The 11,003-nt window shown below is 38.9% G+C and overlaps 1 protein-coding gene across 1 annotated transcript in view; it reads left to right on the top strand.

Annotated features, from left to right (window-relative positions):
* Window positions 1-4,735: 4,735 nt before the first annotated feature.
* The window catches only part of PLCE1 (phospholipase C epsilon 1), a 253,712-nt gene continuing 247,444 nt past the window's right edge, over window positions 4,736-11,003 (top strand). The window contains exon 1 of the mRNA XM_006755081.2: window positions 4,736-6,277. Within this exon, the coding sequence (XP_006755144.1) occupies window positions 5,084-6,277 (1,194 nt within the window). The 5' untranslated portion in view covers window positions 4,736-5,083. The remainder of the gene's footprint in view (window positions 6,278-11,003) is intronic.

Genomic DNA, 11,003 nt, shown 5'->3' with positions numbered 1-11,003 from the left:
TTTTAACTCATGTGTGGTGTGAGGAAGGGATTGAGGTCCTTTTTTTAAATGCAGAAATTTTGTAGCTCTGTCACGATTTATTTTGGCTGTTCACATATATTATTTTGTGAAGTGTATGTTCAAATCTTGTCTGTTTAAAAAAATGGGTTGTTATCTGCTTATTGAATTCTAGGAATTATTTTATATATATTCTGGATATAAGACTTTTTTAGGTACATGCATTATGAATATTTTCTCTCAATCTGTGGCCTATCTTTGTTTATTAATGCAAATTTTTTTGAAGAGCAGAAGATTTACACGTTGATTAAGTCCATTTTACCCTTTTTTAAAAATATTTTTTTTATTGATTTCAGAGAGGAAGAGAGAGGGAGAGAGAGATAGAAACATCGGTGATGAATGAGAATCATTGATCGGCTGCCTCCTACACGCACCCCACAATGGAGATTGAGCCTGCAACCCAGGCATGTGCCCTTGACCGGAATCGAACCTGGGACCCTTCAGTCCGCAGGCTGACACTCTACCCACTGAGCCAAAACAGTTAGGGCCGTTTTACTTTTTTAAAATGACTTAGTGCCTTTTGTGACTTATCTAAGAAATTTTTCTGTATCCCAAGTTTATAAACATTTTTCCTGTTTTCTTCTAGAAGTTTATGTTTAGATATATAATCCATTTTTGAATTACTTATTATGTTTGATTTGATGGAGGTGTTGATGTTTGTTATTTTTCTATTTGGATCCAGCACCATTTATTGATTGTCCTTTTCCTGTTGAACTACCTGTGCACCTTTGATGAAAAGCCAATTGAATGTATATGTGTGGGTCTATTTCTGGACTCTGTTCTATTCCATTGATCTAAATTTCTATCCTATGTCAGTAACACAGAGTAATGTCAAGATTACTGTAGCTTTGTAGTAGTCTTAAAATTAGGCCATGGTTGCAGTTATTTTGGCTACACTAGTTCCTTTACATTTTCCATGAATTTGCAAGATTGTTTTGGTACTTGAAAATCAATCAATATGGTTTCCCGTGTTAACCTATTAAAGGAGAAAAACCATATGGTCATTTCGATAAATGCAGAAAAAGCATTGGGCAAAACTCGTTTGTGATAAAAACACACACACACAACTTTAGCAAACTAGAAATACAGGGGAACATCTCAGTTTAATAAAGGACACTTATAAGACACCTAGAGCTAACATCATATTAAATAGTGATATATTGAATACTCTCCCTCTAAGACTGAGAATGAGACAAGGATGTGTGCTCTTTATACTTATTTTAGCTTCAATATTGGAGATCCTAGTTAGTGCACTAAGGCAAGAAAAGATAATAAAAGGTACACATTTTGGAAAGAAAGAAGTAAAAGTTTCTTTGCAAGCTAATTGGAGACTGTTTATAGTGAGGATTCCCTTTGTAAGTTTTACAACTGAGAATTAACCTGTTATAAACAAATTTTTGTGATCCTCCATTTTACTATATTATCAGAGTATTAGTGCAAAAATATTTGAACTAATCAATCTGCTAGTCAACTCCTGATATCTAATATATACAGATATAAAGATTAGGATATCTCTGGGTCACAAGGCTTGCATCCCAGGCTGAAACTTTTCTAATAAAGAGAGTAGAAGTCACGAAGGGTTAAGTCTTTGTGGTCTTGGAAAAGGACCCAGATTAGTAAACCAATGCCTTTGGGGAATGTTTTAAAAGCTTTGTCTCTTTGTGAGTTATGGAATTTCCATCACAATAGTCCAGAGAAAGGAAGTCCCAAGGGAGTGGAGCAGCAGCCAGCCAGTGGTGAAGAAAGAGTGAAGACTGACTCATCATGTAGGGTTTGGATGTGGGTGTGCAAATTTACAACTGTGCACAATATGTGCATGTGGTAGGGAGAAAGGGAGGAAAGGGTTGTGCAGACAAAATGTTTTCTTTAATCTCTTTGCAGAGTGGGATTTAGGGAAGAGAATGCAAAAGTAAATAACTGTGGCTGGTTGTTTGTCATACATGAGATAGATACTCAAAGGGACTCTATAAAACTGTAAGTTTAAAGATTCAAATAGAACTGTTAAATTCTATTACAAGCTTTGACAGTTTACCTAGTATTTTTTTTCCATGATAGTGACATTTCTGAGAAATTTTCACTTTCTTTAATTAGATGAAAAGTTCTCCTAGAACTTCAGATTAATTCATAGTTATGCATTGTGTTTTTCTACCTCTTTATATTTCTTTATATTGTTCCTTCTGCCAAAAGTCTCTTTTCTCCTCTATGGATACAAGTAATTGCTACCTTTCTGTAAAGGACCCCTCCATCAGTGCTTTATTAATCTTAGTTCGTGGCCATCTTGTCTCCTGAACTCTGTAGAATATATTGGTGCATAACAAATATTTGACAGTTGTCTGATAAAATAGTTTTTTTTGTTGTTAAACCCTGCCTCTTTCCAACACACAATCAGAAAAGACAATATGCTTGTGTTAAATATTTTTCTAATTTAACTATTCTTTATGACACAAAGGATTTCATTTGGTTTAGGAACATAAAATTGGAAACACATTAGGAGTTAATGAATCTAACTTTCCCTGCAATGCATGAATTTTCTATACAGCCTTTTTGTTATATCACATGTCTGTACTCTTAAATATGTCACTCAAATATTCTGAGCCTTATCCATAAAAGGGGGATGATAATAGTACTCACCTTAATTGGGAAAAGTTGGATGCGAATGACAGAAAACCTGAAATAATTGTGGCTTAAACAAGATAGAATTTGTTTTTTTTCCTTATACTCCAGGAAACAAGCACCCAGGCTTCTACTTTGTTTTTGTTTTTTTATATGCAAGGCATCCATTCTCATCTTCACCTCATGGTGTAATATGGCTACTCTAGCTCCAGGCATCATGCCTTCCCTCCAGCCAGCAGAAAAGAAAAGGAGGAGGAGGAAAGGGCATGCCCTGTCTTTTCTAGGACACTTCCCAGAAGTTGCAAACCACTTTGGCTTGTATTTCATTAGCAGTAACTTAGTCACCTGGCTACATCTAGCTCTAAGTGAAACTAATAAAAAGGGGACTATCTGGCCCTGGTTGGTTTAGCTCAGTGGATAGAGTGTCAGCCTGCAGACTGGAGGGTCCTGGGTTCGATTCCAGTCAAGGGCACATGCCCGGGTTTCGGGCTCAATCCCCAATAGGGGGCATGCAGGTGGCAGCTGATCCATGATTCTCTCTCATCATTGATGTTTCTATCTCTCTTGCTCTCCCTCTCCCTTCCTTTCTGAAACCAATCAAAATATATATTTTTTTAAAAAGGGGAAGTATCTGCTTGGCTAAAATTTAGTGGTTCTATTATTGAAGAAAATGTTTACAAATTTTGAGGACAATTAGCAATCTTTGCCACCCTATTGATATTGTTGTTATGAAGATTAAATGAGATAATATGTATACTGTGCTTAGAGCATGCCTGACATATGATACATTCTCAATAAGTATTAGCCATTGTTTTCTGTAATTAATCTTTGTAGGCAGTCATCATTTATTATTTGTTCAACACACATGAATACCTGCTGTGCTTATACTATGCCTTTCTCTATTTAAAGTCCTCTATCAGCAATTAGGAGAAGACTACCATCCAAGATAGCTTGTCCTTTGGTGAACAACTCTAAAAGTTAGGGGAATTCTTTATTAAACTAAGCCCAAACATTTCTACCTAATAATTCATTTGTCTTTACCCTGATCCTACCTTAAAAAAGAATATATATATATATATATACATATATATATAGTCCCAAAAGTCACGCAAGATTTGAATTTTACGTGAGCATTAACAACAACAAAAAATAAAAGCCTAATTTTACTTGGTTTATTGAATCAGATTCTAATATCTGTTGCCCTTTGATTTCAATCCCTTCAATTTAGTAAGCATTTATTCTGAGGTTATGTCCTTCCTAGTTTTTAGTGTTCGATGTTCTTTTTCAAAATATATTTTTTATTGTTGATAGTATTACAGATATCTCCTGTTCCTCTCCCCCGTTACCCCCTTCCTTCCAGTCCCTACCCACCCACCCTGAAACAATATGAAACAAGGCTATTTCCTTATTTCAGTTCTGCAAATGTATGAAGATTGCTATCAAGCCTCCCACTTAGTTCTCTTACTCTAAACAAGCATTCATTAACTCATTTATCTAGTGTATAGTTTGGCAGGCATTTTCTATAAAGAGCCAGATGGTAAATACTTTTGGCTTTTTGGGCCACATGGCCTCTGTCACAACTTTTCAACTCTACCATTGTAATGCAAAGGCAGTTATTTAAGAGAAAAGGATAAATTTGGTGCCCATTACTCCATTTTGATTGGAATGAGAAATTCTGAAATATTAAATCAGAAAAATTAATACCTAAAGCATTAAAACTAACCTCTTTTTTATCTTTAAAAACTTTTTTTAAATTACAGTTGACAGGCAATAGTATGTTAGTTTCAGGTATACAGCATAATGATTTGACATTTTTGTAACTTATAAAGTGATCACCCCCAATAAATATAGTACCCATCTGACATTATACATAGTTATTGCAGTATTATTAACTATATTCCCTATGCTGTACTTTATATCCCTGTCACTGTAAAACTAACTTCTGATTGCAAAACTCCTTCCCCCAAATTGGTTCATATTTTGCATTAACTTAGAATTATGAGTTCATTAAAAAATTCATTTAATTCCACAGTGTTTGACATTATCCCTTTCTCTTACAGGAAACATTCAAACTGGAATTTTAAATCATTACAAGTCAGTGATGGATCACAAGTTGCAGAATGCAATCCTGAATAGAATTCTTCAAAAGAATTGCTTTAAATAGCAGAGGAAAGAAAATTATCCACCACTCTAAAACCCTGATCTAGAAAAACCTATTGCACATACTAGGAAGTTAAAACTGGGGAAATTTATCTGACTCTTAATGCACCTGAATCAAAGGAACTGTCGCTTTGTTTCTCAAAGGAATTTTATATCTGAGATTATTTTAATAGCCAATCATTTTATTAGAATCTTGACATGATCATCAGGAAGGAGAAACAGAACAGTCGGTAAAGCCCGTGTGTTGGTCAAGATGACTTCTGAAGAAATGGCAGCTTCTGATCTCATACCTGTGACTCAGAGAAAAGTGGTGTCTTCTCAGTCAGCTGCAGATGAAAGTAGTGAAAAGGCCTCAGGCGTCAGTGTTCCAAAGACACATACTCCTGGGCAGAGTAGGTCGACTTCTCATACCATCTCAAAACTGAACAAACCCAAAGAGGAAACTTCTGGAAGCAACTTGCCTAGGATTTTCTCAACAACAAGGGGGGAAATCATGAGTGATGAGAACAGTAATGAAACGTGCTGGGAGAAAAACATGCCCGATTCTGTGAAGAACCTTAACGTGAACGGCAACAACATATTGGAAAACCGTCAGTGTGGTCTTCCTCAGAGCCAGTTTTACAAAACATGCGATTCTGTTGTAGAGGAAGGCCTGCATTTAGAAACTGGAATCTCTTCTTCCCTGGAAAGAAAGGTGTTCCCTGGGATTCAACTGGAACTAGATGGACCTCCCATGGGCATTCGTCCTTTAGGAAATCAATCAGCAACCAGCAGGGCACACCCTGACAGCGATTTGGCGGTATTTCACTTTCATTATGAACTTGACAGAAGAATGTCAGACAGTGTCTGTACCCTATCAGACAACTTGATTTTGGATGATTGTGGAAACTGTGTATCACTGCCTGATGTTGGTAGGGAACAAAAGAAAAATTATATGGCATATACTTGCAAACTGATGGAATTGGCAAAAAGCTGTGATCATGAGAACAAGCAGCTACAGGGTGATCATTGTGACGCCTTGAACGATGAATACATGTGCTGCGAAGCTTCCTGCCAAAAGGCCAACGTGGTATGTTCTAGTGACAGCTTCTGCAGGGAGGGTTTTACTGATAGTCCATCTGCCGAGACTTTTCTGAGCCATTTTGAGGACTTCCCTGATAATTGTGAAGATGTAGAAGATGATTTTAAAAGTAAAAAGGAGCGATCCACTTTGTTAGTGAGGAGATTTTGTAAAAATGACAGAGAAGTTAAGAAATCTGTGTATACTGGGACAAGGGCAATTGTGAGGACTCTGCCTTCTGGTCACATTGGACTGGCAGCTTGGAGTTACATTGATATGAAGAGAAGTGGAAGCTTGTTGCCTTGTGGGAGAGTAACGGGCCAACTATCAACAGTGCTGGTTAGGCAAGATGTGAGCCCCTGTCTGTCAGAAGCCCAGTGGTATCCGGTAAGAGTGAAAGTTTCTTTCGATCATTTTTTTAAGCTTGATATTTCAAAATCCAAATTTTCATTGTCTTAATTCGTGTAAAATTTTAAATTCTGTCCAATTATGATTTACAGGGGAAGTATTTGTAGTTATTGGAAACAAGTAGATATAACAGTTACTCCAATGGATAGCTGTCAAGGCTGAGTTAACTCTGCAACAATATAGGTAACAAAATACGCAAACGTATGCCATCAGGAGTGGAGACATTGCAGAGATTCCCTGGTTACTGTGTGTGGAATTATAAGAAAGAAACTCCTGTTAGTGGAAAAACTCTGAATTTTGTTATGTCCTTCGGAGATATATGCCTGTGTCTTCTTTTATTGTGCTTTTAGTTTGCAAGGCCGAAAGGAACTTCAAGTCCGGTTTCCTCCATTTTCCAACCAGCATTCCCAGTTGTTTCCCTCTTCACCTTTTTTGTGCCACGGGCCCCCTTTGGCCATTTGGTGAAGCCCATGGACTCAGAATGCTTTTAAATGCATCGAACGAAATGCAAAACGTTATAAAGGACACAGATTATGTGGATATAAATTTATCAAGACATTTTTTGAAATTATGACATAGCAGGGTAGGCATTTCTTCATTAGCACACTAAAGGATCATACCCAGTGATGTGCTAACTACCTTAACTTCAAAGTAGTGATGAATCTAGGTCAGGAATGGTTTGCCTGGGACTTTCCCAGTTTTATTATCCCAAGCATCTCAAGCCTGGGCATACAAGGGCAGTTGGTCACACTAAATATAAATACTATTGTAGAGTGTCTGCTATGACTGTAATATATGGAAATATTTGTGATTTCTATTGGTGACAAGATCATAGCTGCTGCTGCTACTACTGAGGTTTGTTGCCTATATTCATAATTGAAGGAAATGTTAAATTTCTAACTCTCACATTCTAGTGTTTCACTATTTCTTAAAATTTGGCCCTAAAAATAACTACCCAGTCTAGGAAAACACCCTTTTTATTGAAATATAACTGGCATATTTTGACTTTCATCAACATCAATATGGTAGCTAATATTTGTGCATTTTACATGTGTCAGGCATTGGGTCAAATAATTTATTCTTTTAAAAAATACATAGTTTTATTGATTTCAGAGAGGAAGGAAGAGGGAGAGAGAGATAGAAACATCAGTGGTGAGAGATAATTGTTGATTGGCTGCCTCCTGCACTCCCCCTACTGGGGATTGAGCCCAAAGCCTGGGCATGTGCCCTGACTGGGAATGAACTGTGACCTCCTGGTTCATAGGTCAGCATTCAACCACTGAGCCATACCAGCCAGACCAAATAATTTATTCTTGATTTCATGCAATCATCTTAATTCCCCTCTGGTATTGGTATGCTTATTAACACTGTAGTATTGCTAAGAAAACTGAGTCTTAGAGAAGTCATGTACCCTGTCCAAGGTCACTTAGCTAATAAGTGGTATAACCAGGATTGTGATCCAGGCAGTCCACACTCGTAATTCCTCAAGATCTCGAAAGAAATAAAATTTAGAGTAAGCTTTTAAAGGAACAGACAAATTCTGTTCATTTCAGCACCTGTTGACTTAGTAGCCACATTCACTGATGCTTAGGTTTTTCGGACTTGACTGTGTTTGATATGGTGCTTCAAACCCTGTTACATGTTTGAATCACAGTGTCTATTTCCCCCCAATCCTCCACCCTCCAGACCCTCTGAATCAGAATCAGTAGGGTAGGGCGCAGCATGAATTTTTTTTCAAAATTCCTTTGGGTAATTCTGTGATTCTGTGGAGTTGAGAGCCACTGACCAGGAGCTTAAATTCTTTGGTCTTCATCTGGACATTTGGGGACTGTTTCCTCTGCCCTAAAGACCATGACACTGCCAGGGCTCTCAGGAGTATCAGGCCTGACCAGGGAGCCTGAAGGCCCTTCTCGCTGTGCATTCGACCTACCCTTCACCCCACCAAGTGTTAGCAGGTTTGTTTTTACTTCTTCACCTGATACCTCATGAAACCTGAGTCACAGTCAAGGTGGTGTCAGTTACCCACATGCTCCCCAGCTCTTCTGACCGAATTCTGAATTTTGTCCATGCAGGGAGAAAGAGGTTCATCACAGCAGTGTGTCAGCCCACTTAAAAAGGCAGCAATTCACATTCACCTGAAGTTGAACGTTAAGAACACAATAGAAATTTAAATATAGCAGAGTGAGTGGAAGTAGATGGTTTGAGAACCGTTATCATAGTTCCCCCCACATACTTATGCAGACACGAGGGCTGTGAATGAGTTATAAACTGCAGGATAACTTTTGGCATGCCTGTACTTATCCTCCAGTTCCTGCAGCCCTACCACTTCTGAGAATGTTCACAGGTCCTTAGCTAAAATCTGCCCCTTTCAGCCTGTCAGAGGCCCTGGATTGGTCATTTCCAGTGAAAAGAACCGAAGAGATGAGTCAAATCACCTCCTCCCTCCTTCTAGTCTCTGGAGGCTGGGAGAGGTCACCACATCTCAGTCAGAGTCAACTCCAGGAACTTCTCTCTCCTCTCTGACTGGGTTTCTGGGAGGTGGTGGGCATTTTTATTAATCCTTAGCATGAAGCGGGGGGATGGGCTGACTGTCCTCCTGTCCTTCCTCAAGGGAGAGTTCTGAAAGGCAGAGACCTTTTTGAACATCCATTCTATGGCAGGAATGGATCATTTTTTTCTAAAGTATGGTATTCTCCTTATATGTTATGTTTTGTCTTGTTTTCAGTCTGGTGGAAATCCTTCTCAAAAGTTGCACAGATGAATTTTAGCCACTTTCCCTCAGCTCCTATAAAGTGCTTCCTTCAGCTAAAAAAAAAAATGCAGATTCTAATGTTATGCTTGTAGTTCCAGTGTTCTGATTATTTCACACTAGAGGCCCGATATACATGAAATTCGTGCATGGGAAGATGGTGGGGGGTTGGTCCTTCAGCCCGTCCTGCATCCTCTTCATTCTGAGATCCCTTGGGATCGGGTCTAAACCAGCAATCGGACATCCCTCTCATAATTGGGACCACTGGCTCCTAACCGCTCACCTGCCTGCCTGCCTGGTCACCCCTAACTGCTCTCCCTTGCCACCCTGGTTGCCCCTAACTGTCCTCCCCTGCTGGCCTGGTCACCCCTAACTGCTCTCCCCTGCCGGCCTGATTGCCACTAACCACCTCTGCCTTGGCCCCTGCCACCATGGCTTTGTCCAGAAGGATGTCCGGAAGATGTCCAGTCTAATTAGCATATTACCCTTTTATTAGTATAGATGTGTCCCCCAATCAGACTGTAAATGTAGTAAGGGCAAGAAATGGCCCTACCTTTTTCCTACTCTCCATAATGCCAAGTATATAGAAAACAGGACAATGTCAGACTAAGAAACACGGTCTTTGGAGTCAGTTGGCAAGGCCTCATGCAGAGTGGGTGCCACTGCTCTCACTCCGGTCATTTATTACATACTTTGTCATGCACATGTCCCCAGCCTGTGCTCTTGGTAGCTTCTGACATGGGCAAGTTTACAGCAGTATGAATTTGAATGTATGTCCCTTAATCTATGATGTGGTCATTTGAACAATCCTCCCCACACATTTAAACAATGTGTTATTTATCCAATTAGTTCCTTTGCCTCACTTAACTTTTTTTCCCTTGTGTGCCTTTGTCAAAATGACCCAATTACTTTATATTTGCACAGCTGTTCAGAGGAGCATGGATTTGAATGGGAGACATTAATGAGGATTAATGCTGGCTGCCTGACTAACCATATTGGTATCCTCCTCCCTGCTTGTAAAAAATTAAAACCCTACCCCTTATCCAGTTACAGCCACACTCCCTCTCTCCTGCTTTCAATTTATTGGCTCACAAAGATGATATATTTTGGCAAGTGGCTAAAGTGTCCAAGTTAGAGATTGGTTAAAGGGTGTTTTCCCTTTTTTAAAAAAATTCTCTCCCTCCCTCAATTTTGGGGAGTTTAGGTACCTAGAGTTATTCTGAATCCGAAGTATAAGAAGTTCTGCCTCTGCTGGAACCAGTCATGTAACCTGAGTTCCGTGTGCACTGAATGATGGAGCGTGGAGGAAACGAGGGTAGCCAGGGCCGAAAGTCCACCAGCTCCTGTAATTACCGCTTTATTTATGTCCCTGCTGGGATCCACAAGAGGATTTAATGTACAATAGGTACAACAAAATAGAAAAAAAAGTGAAGTTTTAAGAAATCAAAATAGAAAAATTATAAATTATAAAGGAAAGATAAAACCAGCTTCTATGTTGCTAGTTCCTTTTCTGCTTTCTTCCTTCTAAAATGTGTCTTCACATTTTTTCTACTCTCCAATACAGAAAATTAAACTTAAGAAGCTATGGGAAATTTTTTGAGTGTTTAATAGAAATACTTTTGTTGGTATTGTTGGTATATATGTCCTTGATTCTATATTTTCTGTTACATGTAAAGGGGCCAACCAATAACAAATTCATTTCCTGTTGTAACTTTTATGGATAATCAAATATCTGTTGAGCCCTGCCGTTCAGTGTTGTTAATAGATGGCTGGTGAAGCAGCAGCATGTCTTGTTTTCTCGTTTGGGAATTTGGTCTCCCTGCATCTTGGGTACAGTTTGGACCTTGAACTAATTAAATTTCACAGGGAGCACAGGCTAAGCTGAAAGCCTGTGCTTGGTGACATGCAGGGCCTCCTCTTCCATGACTCAGGGTTATGTCAGGTTCATGACATGGC

The sequence above is a fragment of the Myotis davidii genome, unplaced genomic scaffold (assembly GCF_000327345.1).
Source record: "Myotis davidii unplaced genomic scaffold, ASM32734v1 scaffold271, whole genome shotgun sequence".
NCBI lineage: Eukaryota > Metazoa > Chordata > Mammalia > Chiroptera > Vespertilionidae > Myotis > Myotis davidii.
Note: the sequence above shows the minus strand (reverse complement) of the source record. Positions and strands in the feature narration are given on the sequence as shown.